The sequence below is a fragment of the Anguilla anguilla genome, chromosome 8 (genome assembly GCF_013347855.1).
Source record: "Anguilla anguilla isolate fAngAng1 chromosome 8, fAngAng1.pri, whole genome shotgun sequence".
Lineage (NCBI taxonomy): Eukaryota > Metazoa > Chordata > Actinopteri > Anguilliformes > Anguillidae > Anguilla > Anguilla anguilla.
The window spans coordinates 48747986-48763767 of NC_049208.1; the positions used below are offsets into that span (position 1 = coordinate 48747986).

Consider the following 15782-nt stretch of genomic DNA (forward strand, 5'->3'; position numbering starts at 1 on the left):
TACATGTACAATTCAAGTGGCTGCATTCTATGAAAACAGAAGGCAGCACCAATTCAAGTGTGTTTCAACAGAACAAAACCAAAATGCAAATAAAACAAATCTAGAAAGAAAAATCTTGTGCCTAATTCACAAAGCATCATAAGAGTTGAAACAAGGATCCAGGACCAGTTTCACATTTTAGCCCATAATGAAGGTTTAGCTCATAAAGGTTCATTCCTGTATATATAAATACTATTTAAGGATAAGGGGACTCACTCCTGTTTATATGTGAACACAGTGTAAGGATGGGGAGTCACTCCTGTTTATATATGAACACACTTTAAGGAGGAGCACTCACTCCTGTTTATATATGAATACAGTGTAAGGATGGGGAGTCACTCCTGTTTCTATATGAACAGTGTAAGGATGGGGAGTCACTCCTGTTTATATATGAACACACTTTAAGGAGGAGGACTCACTCCTGTTTATATATGAACACAGTGTAAGGATGGGGAGTCACTCCTGTTTCTATATGAACACTCTTCAAGAAGGAGGACTCACTCCTGTTTATATATGAACACAGTGTAAGGATGGGGAGTCACTCCTGTTTCTATATGAACACACTTTAAGGAGGAGGACTCACTCTTCTTTGGTGGTGCTCAGCTCCTCTCTGGCGGTGTCCAGCTGCTCCTCCAGGGCGTGCATGGAGGCATTCACCTTCAGGCGCTCTGCTTCAATACCCTGCTGGGACTGAGAGAGAGAGGAAGGGAGAGAGGGATTGAGAGAGAGGGAGGGAGAGAGAGGAAGAGAGGGAGGGAGGGAGAGGGAGAGCAATGGAGAGACGAGAGTGGTTCAAATCTGTTAGCGAGAGAGCTTTGAATGCTATTTGCATTGGATACACAGTAGTAGTTAATATATAATAATAATTTGAAACAACAGAGCACAGTAACAGCAGTCAGTTTTCGGTTTGGTACAGTGCGGTGAATATTTACATATGAGACCTGTCCCATGTTAGCTGTGAGACCTGCTCCATGCTGCGTGTGTGTGTGTGTGTGTGCATGAGTGTGTTTCTGTGTGTACGTACGTGTATGTGTGTGTGTGTGTGTGTGTGTTACCTGAGACCTGCTCCATGCTGTGTGTGTGTGTGTGTGTGTGTTACCTGAGAGACCTGCTCCATGCTGTGTGTGTGCTACCTGGGAGACCTGCTCCATGCTGTGTGTGTGTGTGTGTGTGTTTCTGTGTGTGTGTGTGTGTGTGTGTTTCTGTGTGTTAGTGTGTGTGTGTGTTAACTGGGAGACCTGCTCCATGCTGCGTGTGTGTGTGTTTCTGTGTGTGAGTGTGTGTGTGTGTGTGAGTGTGTGTGTGTGTGTTACCTGGGCGACCTGCTCCATGCTCTGTGTGTGTGTGAGTGTGTGTGTGTGTCACCTGGGCGACCTGCTCCATGCTGTGTGTGTTACCTGGGAGACCTGCTCCATGCTCTGTGTGTGTGTGAGTGTGTGTGTGTGTTACCTGGGCGACCTGCTCCATGCTGCTCCTCAGCCTCTCCATGTCCAGGGCGTACTGCTCTCTCAGGGCCTCGATCTCCTGGTCGTGCGTGGCCACCTCGTCCTTCAGCGCCCCCTTCAGGGCGGTCAGCTCCCGCTCCCGCTGCCGCAGGGCGTCCTCCAGCCGCTGGCGCAGCTGCGCCTCCCCGGAGAGCTCCTGCGGAGGGGGAGAGGAGCGCGGGAGTAAGAGGGGAGAGTGAGAGGAGCGCGGGAGTAAGAGGGGAGAGTGAGAGGAGCGCGGGAGTAAGAGGGGAGAGTGAGAGGAGCGCGGGAGTAAGAGGGGAGAGTGAGAGGAGCGCGGGAGTAAGAGGGGAGAGTGAGAGGAGCGCGGGAGTAAGAGGGGAGAGTGAGAGGAGCGCGGGAGTAAGAGGGGAGAGTGAGAGGAGGGCGGGAGTAAGAGGGGGGAGTGAGAGGAGCGTGGGAGTAAGAGGGGAGAGTGAGAGGAGCGCGGGAGTAAGAGGGGAGAGTGAGAGGAGCGCAGGAGTAAGAGGGGAGAGTGAGAGGAGGGCGGGAGTAAGAGGGGAGAGTGAGAGGGGAGAGTGAGAGGAGCGCGGGAGTAAGAGGGGAGAGTGAGAGGAGCGCGGGAGTAAGAGGGGAGAGTGAGAGGAGGGACGAGGGAGAGCCCATGGAGATTCCGCTGGAACACCGGGGAACTGAGAGAAAGGCAGCCCGCTGCTGAGCGCCGTGATTCACGAGGACCGTCCTCCGCTCCGATTGGCCCGCTTTAAGCCGCTGATGTCACCGGCCCGCTTGGCAAGAGCCTGAACAACTTTCGGGAGGGTCAGAAAGCTAGCGACCAATCACCCGTGAGTCCTATAGAGATGAGCCAAACGGGCGGCTTTCCAAACACTGAGCCAAAGCTGGCACAGCCCAGTTCGCTTTCTATTTCCATTCTATTCTATTTTCTATTCTATTTTCTATTCAGTACAAAGCAAATGTCTGCGCCCATGTACTGTATGTAAATTGCTGTTTATCTGATAATTTAGATGACCGATGCTTGACTGAATGAGAGCTGTTTTTAATAGCACAATGTGAAAGGACATTTGATTTGAGTAATTGGGCCTTCGTTGTTTAAGGTGGTAGTCATGCTACGCTGAGCTGTAATTGGTTATGGATCGACCGCTCCTTCCTGGAAGAGCGTAAATATGCCATAAGTGAGAGTAGGAGACCGAGACAGAGTGAATTAGTGTGTGTGTGAGTGAGCGAGCGAGTGTGTGTGTGTGTGTGCGTGTGAGAAATAGAGAGAGTTGGGGAATGTGACAGATAACATGTTCTATCATTTGCAATGTGTGTGCAAGTGATAGAATTACATGGAGAGAATTTTTAAAAAAGGAAAAATAATTTAGAGTATATTCAGACAGACGGAAATTAAAGTAAATGGAAAGAGAGGGAAATGGAAGGAGATGGAAAGAGAGGCAGATGGAGTGTCAAGAGATGAATACAAGAGATGGAGAGAGGAGAGAGGTAGAGAGATGATTGAAACAGAGGAAGAGGGAGATAGAAAGAGAGATAGAGACAGGAGAGAGGCCAGACAATGGGCTGAGAGAGAGTGAGAAAGGGGGATGAAATGAGAGAGAGACAGGAGATGGACTGAGAGAGGGAAAAGGGATGGACTGAAAGAGAGGTGGAACGGGGGATGGAATGAGAGAGGTGGAGACCAGAGTTGGACAGAGAGAGAGAGAGAGAGACTGAAAGGGGGATAAAAGAGAGGTGGACAGAGAAAGGGGATGAGCGAGGCTGAAAGGGGGATGAATGAGAGGTGGACAGAGAGAGAGAGAGAGAGGCTGAAAGGGGGATGAATGAGAGGAGGACAGAGAGAGAGGCTGAAAGGGGGATGAATGAGAGGAGGACAGAGAGAGAGAGAGGCTGAAAGGGGGATGAATGAGAGGAGGACAGAGAGAGAGAGAGGCTGAAAGGGGGATGAATGAGAGGAGGACAGAGAGAGAGAGAGGCTGAAAGGGGGATGAATGAGAGGAGGACAGAGAGAGAGAGGTGGAAAGGGAGATGAATGAGAAGAGAACACAGAGAGAGAGAGAGAGAGAGAGAGAGAGAGGGGCTGAAAGGGGGATGAATGAGAGGAGAACAGACAGAGAGAGAGAGAGAGGCTGAAAGGGGGATGAATGAGAGGAGGACAGAGAGAGAGGCTGAAAGGGGGATGAATGAGAGGAGGACAGAGAGAGAGAGAGGCTGAAAGGGGGATGAATGAGAGGAGGACAGAGAGAGAGAGAGGCTGAAAGGGGGATGAATGAGAGGAGGACAGAGAGAGAGAGAGGCTGAAAGGGGGATGAATGAGAGGAGGACAGAGAGAGAGAGGTGGAAAGGGAGATGAATGAGAAGAGAACACAGAGAGAGAGAGAGAGAGAGAGAGAGAGAGAGAGGGGCTGAAAGGGGGATGAATGAGAGGAGAACAGACAGAGAGAGAGAGAGAGGCTGAAAGGGGGATGAATGAGAGGAGGGCGGAGGGCAGAGGGGCTGAAAGGGGGATGAATGAGAGGAGGGCGGAGGACAGAGGGGCTGAAAGGGGGATGAATGAGAGGAGGGCGGAGGGCAGAGGGGCTGAAAGGGGGATGAATGAGAGGAGGGCGGAGGACAGAGGGGCTGAAAGGGGGATGAATGAGAGGAGGGCGGAGGGCAGAGGGAGAGAGAGAGAGGCTGAAAGGGGGATGAATGAGAGGAGGGCGGAGGACAGAGGGACTGAAAGGGGGATGAATGAGAGGAGGGCGGGACAGAGGGACAGAGGGACAGAGGGACGCGCACCGTGTGCAGAGTCTCCGTTTGGGCCGCGTCCTCCGCCGCCCTCCTCAGGTCCTCCTGCTGCTGGGCCAGCTGGTCCTCCAGGACCCGCCCCCTCAGCTCGGCCGCCTCCCTCTCCATCCGGAGCTGCGTCACACTGGGGGGGGAGAGCGGCGGCCATTTTAGAACACGCTCAGAGAGGGGCTTTACAGTTCAAACACCTCGAGACCCGCCAGAAAAAAAAGGTACATTTTTTTGACACAATACATGCGTCTTGGATGACAAAATCATGTTGGGAGTGAAGATATTTTCAAAAATATGACTATTTTATTTTCATTGAATGCCCCTTCTAGTGTAAGTTTCAGCACAGTAGAATACATGGTTCTTGAGATTAAGACCAGGGATTTGTGATCCCTACAGGGCACAGAAATGTATTGCTAGGCCTTAGACTGCAGACTGGACTGGCTGCCATGCCTATTTAAAGCATTTCTCCATCTCCCACGTTTTTTTTTTTTTGTTTCAGAATGTGTACAGTAATGAGTAACTCTGCCTATAAACAGGAGCAGGGATATTCACGTTCTTCACTGCATTGCACTTTCATTTTCATCGTGTGGCTCATCATCCTGGATAAGAGCAAAAGAATATTCGGCGCGCTCATCGATTTTTGAAATGTGCTGAATTCACATTTTAATTTAGCAAAAATCTGTGGTCTGGACTAAATACTACGACAATTACAGAACCGAAAGCCAGCCTTTCTACTTCCCTGTATGAATGAATGTATGAATGGATGAGAACGAATGAATGGATGAATGGATGAATGAATGGACAAATGAATGAATGAATGAATGGAGGGAAGGATGGATGGATGGATGAATGAGTGAGTGAATGGGTGAATGAATGAATGGATGAATGAGTGAGTGAATGGGTGAATGAATGAATGGATGAATGAATGAATGGGTGAATGAATGAATGGACAAATGAATGAATGAATGAATGGATGGATGGATGATGGATGGATGAATGAGTGAGTGAATGGGTGAATGAATGAATGGATGAGAATGAATGAATGAATGAATGGATGGATGAATGAGTGAACGGGTGAGGTTTAGCGGTAGCGCCCTCCTGCTTACTCGCTGTGGGTCTGGTGCAGCTCGGCCTTCTTGCGGTCCAGCTGCTCCTGCAGCCGCAGGTTCTCCTCCAGGCACTCCTCAAGCTCCGCCTTCATGGTGGGGTCAGCCCCCTGGGACACCTGGGGAGGGGCGGGGCAGGGGGCGGGGCACACGGGTCACCTGACTGCTGTGGTCACCAGTCCGCACTCAAAGAGCAAATCTGGCAAAACCCTGAGGAGATCTAGTGACCGCATTGGCACAAATCATGTGTGTGTGTGTGCGTGTGTGAGTGTGTGAGTGTGTGTGTGCGTGTGCGTGCGTGTGTGTGTGTGTGTGTGTGTGTGATGTCGTTCTCTGTAACGGACTCGCACGCCTGTCTGAGTGCCACAGCGTGTGAAAAAACATGCGATCGTGTGACAGAGCAGGGTCACCCGAAACCTGTCGCCGGAGGTCACGTGACTGTCGCCGCGGCAACGCTGTCAAACCGTGTCATGACGCTCTCCCCGCCCAGCGGAAGGGCACCATCCAGGTACAGCCCGGCGACTTCTCCAAGGGCAACCCAAAAGCAACAGGGTTAGTAGTGTAACAGACTCCTGTGGCGCTGTCCGTAGGGGAGCCACATGAGATTCCGTGTGAGGGTTTGACAGGGTGGGCTGTCCTGCTCTGCTTTACAAAAATTGTTTTAGAGAAATTTAAAAACCCTCTACTCCACTATTCCATGTTTTTTTCCCCCAAAATACTAAATCAGTGTTTTGGAACTCTGGAATTACTTTCAGTCACCGGTAGTGATTGTGACATCAGCAGTAGAATGTTCAGTTGACAACATTCTAATCACGTATTTGTGACCTCACACCATAAAGGGTTAATACCCAGACCTATACTCAGTTATGAGATATGATTTTTAAAAATCACCTCTTAAATGACTGAAACTCAAACCCTTCACCAGAGGCCTTTTACTGAGGTGCATTCTGGGACACGGGCACAAGTTAATATCAGGGCTGGTTACACCAGAGGGAACGGGGGGCAGGAAACAGGAATCCAATACATCCTGCCCATCGGCCCTCTGGGAACAGCGAGTGCATGAGGAGCGATCGCCAGGTGGCCCGTCACCCAGGTGCGACGGCGGGGGAAAGAGTGCAGGCCATGCGATGCCCCAGGGCTCCAGCTGAAGGACGCAGCTGCACACGCAACGCTCTGAAAGCGGCATCCCTGGGGGGGGGGGGGGGGGGGGGCGGTGTGTGCGCCACCTCGTCTCCACGGCGCCCTGCCGCTCGGGCAGACTGTTGGAACGCCTCCGGCGAGGGCAAATGGCGGCATCCCGAGCCGGGCGGGAGAGGGTTTTAATTAACTCTGAGGAGGGAAGAGGCCCGCCTGGGGCGGCCTGGCACGCGGAATCAGAGCGGGATCACAGGGGACCCCCGGAGAACGGGCACAGGTTTTCCCACGCACCCAAAACCCCCGGGCACGAATGGAAAAAACGCGGAATATTAAAAAAGGTAGCCTGTGAAAGAGGGGACGGATTCCACGGGAACACAAAACAACGCTCGTGTCCTTGCAGATCGAAAAACCGCGTTCCCGTGCAAACGCGTTCGCCGTGGGACAGCGCCACCACAACGGGGTGGAGGATGTTTATATCCTGAGCGACGCGTAGGCGGCCATTTTGCGCAGGCGGCAGGGCGGACCGAAGCGCGCGGACGCGGCGGCGCTAGATTGGCGGGATAACGCGCCGCCCCTGCCCCGCGGAGGCGCACACTGAGCGCGGGAAACCGTAGCCGCTAACCAGCCGTTCGGAGCGCCGTGGACGTGCCGGCATCGCAACAGACAGACGGCGCGTTCGTTCGGCCACAAACAGAAGCTCGCCGGACCGTCTGTGCCTCTGCGCGGTCAGTCGCTCCGGCAGCCCGCCCCCCCCCCCCCCCCCCCCCCTCCTGTACCCGTCTAATTATCTGGCGTGCGAACAACCGAAACTCTCAGAACCTGATCAGGACGAGAGCAACGCAGCCGCAAGCGCGAAGGCGAATCAGTACCCCGAGGTCCTGGAGCTTCTCCAAGATGAGGTCGACCTTGCGATTGGTGGCGGCCGCGTTTTCACTGGTCCTGGGGGGATGGGGGGATGAGGGGAGATGAGGGGGAGATGAGGAAGAGAGAAAAATACAGAGAGAGATTTTTTTAAAATCATCACTGCTTTCTGACTGGTACATGATACATGTAGTATTTCTCCACAGACAAAACTTCAGCTTTGCAACTCATTCTTTTCTGCCCAGGACAGAGCCAAGGGGTATTAGTGTAATTCTTCCCTGTGACTCGATAGGGATTGAGCATCTGAATTAGAGCCACAATGGAGGGGAATTCCAGGTTTTACCTGCAGTTCTACCCTGGAGATGGAAACTGGCGCAGGTTACAGGGCTAATCCTGGGCAGCAGGCTGCCATTTCAAAGTGTCCCACGGCTGAACTCTGAACTCACCCCTCCTTCAGGATGCTATAGATGGCTTGTTTCGTTCGCTCTTCCTTGCTGGTGACCTCTGAACTTTGACCCTGGTCCCTCAGCAGGTCAGGAGTAACCTTCAATTAAGATTGTGGGAGGGAGTCAAAGGTTGCTAGACACATTCCCATTTACAAGAATTCTGAGAGTCCTGTCTAAATTGATGTAATTGCATTCATAAAAATATTACTATTATTATTATTATTATTATTCAAATTATTTAAATTATTAAAATGTATTCATGCAGAGAAACATGGTGACAAAACTCCTCTCCCCCAGACCCTCACCTGCTTCTCTGTCTGGGCTATCTGTGGCGTCTCCTTGGCAACCACCCTCCCGACCGACCAACTAGAGGGGGGCGTGGAGGCCAGGGGGCGGGACATGGCTTTGCTGCTGGACCTGTAGCTCCGCCCCAGGCTGCTGCAGGAGGAGGCGGAGGAGGGCGGAGGGGAGGAGCCGTAGGGGTTGGGGACGGGCGAGGGGGAGGGGGAGGGGGAGGGGGAAGGGAGCGGGGGCGGAGCCAAGGCCTCCGGGACGCCGTCGTGGACGTCCAGGGCGCCGGGCTTCGGTCGGATCTGAGGCTTGGATCGGCCCCGCGGCGGGCCCACGGAACCACCATCGCCGCCGCCGCCGCCGCCAAACTTGCTGATGAGCCTGTTGATGGGGGCCAGGGAGTGGGTGTCCACGGCCGAGGAGGGGCCGTTGTCCAGGGGCGCGACCGGAGGGGGCGGGTCCGGGAAGGACTCGGCGGGTAAGCCCCGCCCCTCCCCTGCCCTGAGCCCCGCCTCCCCGTTGAGGGCCGCCTCCTCTCCTCCGCCCGCCGCCGCCGCCGCCCCCCCGTCCAGGGCCCCGTGGCTCCCCGAGCGCCCGTCCCCGGGGGGCCGCGCCACCAGGCCCCGGAAATCCGCCATGGTCCGCCTCTCCAGGAGGGAGTCCTGCGAGTGGGCGCGGCCCAGGGGCTGGGCGGGCGCGGCCCCGCCCCTCTCCTCCTTCCTGCGGGGCAGGCTGTAGGAGGTCGGGGGCGGGGCCGAGGCCGGGGGCGGGGCCTCGCTCTTCAGCTGCACCCCGTACGAGTCCCCCTTCTCGCCCTCCTTCAGGACCACGTAGGGCTGCCCGGCGATGCCCTGCACCCGCACCGCCACGCCGTACTTGGAGGTGGGCGAGGTGAGCGGGCTGCCCACGCCCCCCCCGCCCCCCCGCGGGCCCAGCGGGTAGCCCCCGCCCGAGTCCTGCAGGTCATTGATGAAGCGGATCTGCACGCCGTAGTCCAGCGGCGCCTTCCGCTCCGCTGAGAGAGTGCTCATCTCTGAGAGAGAGAGAGGGAGGGAGGGAGGGAGGGGTGGGGGGAGAGGGGGAGAGAGGGGGAGGGAGAGAGAGGGAGAGAGAGGGGGGAGCAGAGGGGGTGAGAGGGAGACAGAGAGAGAGGGAGAAGGGATGGGAGGGCGGGAGAGGGGGGAGAGAGAGAGAGGGACAGAGAGAAAGAAGACAGAAGGTAGAAAATAAAAACCAATTATATTATTATATTATATTATAAATAATAAAGCAGACAATGCTAGTATTAATGGCAGTTGGTGTAAATCTCTCTCTCTCACTCTCTCACACACACACACACACACACATGAACAAAGTTGAGCCCAGGAAGAAAATCTCTGTTGCAGGAATGCAGCTGTAAACTGGACCACTGTGTACTGAATGTGTCATAAAAATGTGTCTGTAAAGACAGACTCCTAAACAAACAGGATGTCCTTGCAAAGTATCAGAACCTGAAGCTGAAACACAAAAAACACAAAGCGAGGCACCAATCACAGACCTGGGAAAGATGATGCACATTACACAGTACCGTGAAGGAGAAAGCACACACACAAACACACACACGCGCACATACACATACACATACACACAGGAAGGAAACAAGCAGCAGTCCAGACAGAAGACACACCTTTGCCATTTCACCTCAGGCATTCAGACGGCTCTAGATCTTTGTGAACTTTGACCTGCACGAGTCATCATCTTTGACTCCTCCCCCCCACCCCACCCGCTGCTGCTGCTGCTGCTGCTGCTGCCCCCGTTTCTCTCGCTCCGCGAGCATCGTCTTTCATTTCACCCTCCTCTTCCTCTTCCTCTTCCTCCTCCTCCTCCTCCTCCTCCCCCCCCCCCCCCCCCCGCCTCTCCGGTCTCCCTCCGCACCGGGCTTCCCGTTCTCTCCCGCCATCCTCCGCTACGCTCTCACCATGGCAACACCACCCACAGACAGGGCCTATACGAAGTGGCCTTCACGTTCATTCACACCATTCACAAACCGTCAGAGTTTTAAAAGGGAAAAACTGCAGGTGCGGAAATGGCCTCTTCAAATTTAGTGATTAACGTCTCTTTCCGGTGCTGAGCGCCTCGTCCGTCGTGAACACCGAGGGGTTCGACCCCTGTGGGCGTCTGAGGGTCTGAACGCGAGGATTACCCAGACTCCTCGTCTTCGGACTCTGACGAGGTCATCGAGGCCAAGGGAAGGGAAGGGTAACAGCGATGCGAGCCTGCCTCTGTGTTCCAGCGCCAAAAGCAACAGGCTCGAAATCGCCGCTGTCTGAAGAACTCAACATTCCTCCCCATCTCGGATGAGAAGATTTTATGTATTCTGGCACCACCTCCAAAGTTCAGCCGAGGTGTATTAAAAAAAGACCAGACAACACTTACACAATAATTTCAGGCACTGTTGGGGAGAACCGGCAAAAAAAACAGTCTTAATAATGGAAGGCCTATTAACAATTTTTTCCCCCCTCCCAAACTCCTGGCCGCAAGTTGTCTGAAGTTCCCACGTCCATCCCCGTACCTGACCGTGAGCGTCCCTAAGGCCGTGACCCCGAGAAAGCCGTGCCGATTCGCTGAGACCTCCGAAGGCGGCGCTTCCTCTCAACTCCCCCCCCCTTAGCGCCTGAGCGCAGGATTCTGAGCACCGCTGAGCACTCGGGTTCAGGCTCGCTCGCGTCGGGCTAATCGCCCCGGGATAATCACCCTAAGAGGGAGCGAACGGAACGAACCCGCGCTTCTCAGAACGCGCGGCGTTTGTTTTTTTTGGTAAACGGGACAGGGCGCAGCTCTGTCGTCGTCTCGGTCGCGCTTGCCAAAAAAACGCGCCCGCGAAAAGCGCAGTTTCTCTTTCACGATCGACCTTCCGCCGCAACCTTCTGTGTGCGGAGTGTGCGGGTTCGTCTGGGAGGGGACCACTCAAACACAAAGGCCTCCTCAGTCCTGCTGTGTTTTCCGGATTTCCATCCATTCATCTATAGCCGCTTATCCTGGGCAGGGTTGGGGGGGGGGAGGGCGCGGACCCTGTCCCAGCATGCATTGGGCGAGAGGCAGGAATACACCCTGGACAGGCCGCCGATCTATCGCAGGGCAACGTTCTGGATTTCCGAAAAACAAAAAACAAAACCGCCCCCGGTTTATTGAATTTTTACCGATTTAACAGATTTTTCCCTCCAAAACACTGCAGTTAGATAGGCCGTATTCTCCAAATAGAAAACGCCCTTGGTTTTCTGGGTGGCTTTTAACAGAACTTGACGGTCGGGAGCTCCAGCGGTGGAGCTACTCACAAACGGAGCCTCGATGTTAAACATTTGAGCGCGTGAGTCGTGCACGGCGGCCTCTTCATGCAAAGCGGGGACGCGGAAGTTCGGTCTGGCGGCGATACGCGATGCAAATCAGGACCGGCGTTGAGGGGACTCTTCCTCCTCGGCCCGGACGCTCCCACCCACGCTCCTCCCGTGCGCTCGGGGGGCCGACAGCGATCCGGTCCGGTCAGGTATAAAGCAGTGACATCACAAAACCGGACCAATCAAAGACTACCTGTTGGTTTCACAGGCTCTCCTAGCTACCCGCAATAACGTTTTAACTTTACGACTGTAACCGAAAAGGTAATAAAATATTATTATTATTAACTTCACAATGCATTAGCGAAGCCCGGGTGAGGTGATTGGGCGGCTGAAGTCATGTGACTTCAGCACACTTCATTCATTTCATTACACTACATTCATTAGTGGAGAACATTCAGTAATCTCAGGAATACTAAAGCAATACATCACCAATGCACAGAAGGCCGGCCCATTCATAAATAAAAAGCGTAAAGTTTACCAAACAAACAAACCAGCAATTAGTACTGTAAGGAAAAGTAAACAGTACTGTAGACAGCCTATCTTTGCGCTGTTATACCTATAACAAAAAAATTACCCTAATCCAGAAAGGAAGGCGTCGGTGGTGCACTGGGGACTGTTCACTACAGGGCACTGATCAGAGGAGACAGTGAGCTTTATGAACAGGAGCCGCCGTCAAGATTATCAACAGATCAGCAAACCTGCGTTAGCCCTCTCCTTGTGTGTGTGTGTGTGTGTGTGTGTGTGTGAGGCGTGTATATGTGTGGGCTCGTGTATGTATGTGTGTATATGTATACGTGCACGTGTATATGTGCACGTGTATGTGCGTGTGTGTTTTATCAGGACGCTGTGGTTCCCTGTCTTTGGGAGTGTGTACGTCTGTGCAAGTACGTGTGTGTGTGTGGTGTATGTGTGTGTGAGCACGTACGTGTGTTATCAGGACACTGTGGCTCCCTCTCTTTGGGAGTGTGTGCGTCTGTGCAAGTACGTGTGTGTGTGTGTGTGTGTGTGTGTGTGGTGTGTGTGTGAGTGTGAGTGTGTGAGCACATACATGTGTTTTATCAGGACACCGTGAAGCAGGGTGGACTGGTTCTCTCAGAGGCAGTGTCTCAGCGGGTGGGGCCGTGCAGCTGATCTGAGATCAGTACGTCGTGCAGCTTTTCTGAGATCAGTATGAGCAGAGTGGCCGTACAGCTGATCTGAGATCAGTATGCGCAGAGGGGCCGTGCAGCTGATCTGAGATCAGTATGAGTGGGGGGGGGGGGCGTGCAGCTGATCTGAGATCAGTACGTCGTGCAGCTGATCTGAGATCAGTACAAGCAGGGGGGCCGTGCAGCTGATCTGAGATCAGCATGAGCAGAGGGGCGGGGCTGCATTCCCCAGCCTATTAACCACATGATGCGGAGAAGGAAACAGCCAAAAGAAAGAATGCTGGGAATGCACCCGCTCTTTCACTCTCTCACTCTCCCTCAGTCGCTCTTCATCCATTTTGCTTACTCTCTCTCTCTCCCGCCCTCCCGCCCTCTCTCCCTCCCTTAACTCTTACCCCACTCTCTCCTTCCATACACCCAAACATTCTTTTTGCTAATTCAGTTCGCCTAGTTCACGTGCTGCGCGTCCCAAACGCTTTGGTGTCAAAGAGCGCATTAAAAACGGAACGTTTACTCAGATACCTGTGTGAAACTAGCAAGACCCGACTGAACAGCTACGAGAAAAGGTGTGTTTGTTTATATTTACGCCAGAGCCAGAATTGACACCTTGCTGGGGCAGATTATATCAGATCAGATTCCATTAGATTAGATGACGGGGTGAGAGAGACAATGGCTGAGCCTTTGGAATTAGGGGCCAGAGCGGACGTTCAGGGCCAAAGTGTCGGGGGGGGGGGGGGGGGGGGGGAGCTACTGTACACAGCACTGTCCCCGCCGCAGGAGAGGAAAAACCAGAACTTCCTACAGAAAGAAAAAAAATAATAAAACCTGACAAACTGGAAAAACTCCTGTCTCCACTTTAAAAAGGGAGGCTCAAATGAAGGGGTGGGGGGGGGTGGGGGGGGAGGAATGTGAGGGTTTGAATAAACTGGCTGCTCCAGGTACAGTCAGACGGTCCTGCTCACCTGGTCATCCACGTCGCTGGGGGGGGAGGGGGGGGCTGTGTGCCGGTTTTGAGTTCCACCGATTATCTCCAGCTCGATCAGCCGTAAACACCAAGGCCGGTTGTTCACTCGTAGCCAAGACCACGGCGAAACGTTTCATATACAAATATAAAGACAACAAGGTCTTCGGCTGTCGAGAAATTTGACCAAAATGTCACAACATCCTCCAAATTGATTCGGCCAATTAAATTACCAAGAGGCCAAGGTGGCTTGAAATCTAGAAATGGAAACGGCCCCGATTTTCCACCCCAGCAGTAATCCCACTTATTAAAAGGATATTTAAAATCGCCCTCCCTGTCAGTCAAAGTCTTGTAACTAGGTCACGGTTATTTTCCCCTGAGAATGAACAGTGATGGTAAAGGGAGACTTCCGACTCAAAATGGGAGGAGCCACCACGTTCCAATCGACCAATCGCATTTTCGACTGTCGGCTGTTGACTGCTTCAGATGATTCAGCGATGAGACGGCACACGCCGGCTCGTCCTGCCGCAGACCGGGTTCTGCTGAGTCACGCTTCGATGGGAAGAGCCGCCTGTCGCGCCCTACCTGTCCGGGCCGCCAGCTTTCCGCCAGGTCGTCCTCGCTCCCGCGTACGAGAAGGACCAGATTCCAGCCGCTTGTCTGAGGCTTACATTACGTTACGTTTATTTAGCAGACACTTTTATCCAAAACGACGTACAAAAAGTGCATTTCATGGTCACGGACAACTACAAAACACAGGTTCAATGGAAGCACGATACTCAATTCGTACAGCTATTTCTAGCCAAGAACACAGTTCAGTTCAGTGAACTCTATGCTGACCTAACTTATGCCAAGCCAAACTAGGGAGAAGAACAAGCTACGATATTAGGACAAATACAAATTACCACAAAAGTGCTGGAATTGGGGCTACGTGTAACATGAGTGTCATGAAAGGGGGGGATTTAAAGTGAAATGATATAGAGAGCGGTGGCAGTCGGTCCAGGTACGGTCTGCAGAGATGCGTCTTCAGACCGCGGCGGAAGATGGGTAGTGAGGGAGAGGGTTCGAAGAGGGACAGGAGAAGACCGTTCCACCACCGGGGGGAGCTTGTGCGAAGAAGGGCGAAAGGGTGGAGCTTACGGACGCCGGCGCTCCGGACCACCCCCCCGCGGTCTCCGCGGTAACGGGGCGCTCCGCTGGCGGTCGCGCGCGTGCGCGGGCGCTTTAAAAGCCGCCAGCCAGATTTCCGTTCCCAGCTAGCTCAAAACAACAACCGCCGTCTGCAGTGTGGTTCACGGCAGCGGCCTCCTTCTCAGCTCTTGCTGTGCGGCTCTCCCCTTTCGCCGTAGCCTTGGGCCGTGTAGCCTGGCCTACATTTGCTGTGGAAGAGCCTTCGCCCATTACATTACATTACAGGCATTTAGCAGACGCTCTTATCCAGAGCGACTTACACAACTCTTTACATAGCATTTCACATTGTATCCATTTATACAGCTGGATATATACTGAAGCAATGCAGGTTAAGTACCTTGCTCAAGGGTACAACGGCAGTGTCCTTACCCGGGAATCGAATCTGCGACCTTTCGGTTACAAGCCCAGTTCCTTACCCACTGTGCTACACTCCGTCCTAGCCTAGCCCAGCCCAGCCCACCTTCCAGATAAACGTACGGTGTGGCAGACACCTGGCCATCGGGACGGCATGCTGAGGTCTGCCTGACGGGGTCTCTACAGGTGTGCAAATCCGGACCGGGACCATTATGGCTTTCCAGGCATAACCCTTTGACAAGTAGGCTAGGTTTCTTTTTTTTGGAATGCTTTCTTCAAGACTCCAGAGTCAGTGTTCTAGAACTCCATCGCTTTTCCCATTACCAGTGGCAACTGTTACATAAGCATTAGAATGTTCAGTTGAGAACATTCCACTAACGTATCTGTAAACTTACACCATAGAGGGTTGGAAGGGCTGCATTGCTGGCCAGTGTGGGGGTTGGGGAAACAGCAGTTTAATTGGTGAACTCGCGGTAATAATTACCCGAATCGAGCGGTTAAGCACTCCATTGGTCTGAAACCTTGGAGCAAGGTCAGAACCCCAACCCCACGTCCCACCCCACCCCACCCCACCCCACTTCTGAGGACTAAACTGCTTAAACAGGCACACAAAGATGTACAGTCACACACGTA

The 15782-nt window shown here is 53.4% G+C and overlaps 1 protein-coding gene across 2 annotated transcripts in view; it reads right to left on the bottom strand.

Moving 5' to 3' along the window:
• Positions 1-15782, bottom strand: part of LOC118233456 (cingulin-like) — a 29857-nt gene that overhangs the window by 12083 nt on the left and 1992 nt on the right. For both annotated transcript variants that reach the window (XM_035429244.1, XM_035429245.1), the window contains exons 2-8: positions 8136-9154; positions 7831-7928; positions 7393-7462; positions 5387-5505; positions 4281-4413; positions 1489-1680; positions 623-729 (exon numbers count right to left, since the gene is read on the bottom strand). In XM_035429244.1, coding sequence (XP_035285135.1) covers positions 623-729; positions 1489-1680; positions 4281-4413; positions 5387-5505; positions 7393-7462; positions 7831-7928; positions 8136-9152 — 1736 coding nt within the window. In that variant the 5' untranslated portion in view covers positions 9153-9154. The remainder of the gene's footprint in view (positions 1-622; positions 730-1488; positions 1681-4280; positions 4414-5386; positions 5506-7392; positions 7463-7830; positions 7929-8135; positions 9155-15782) is intronic.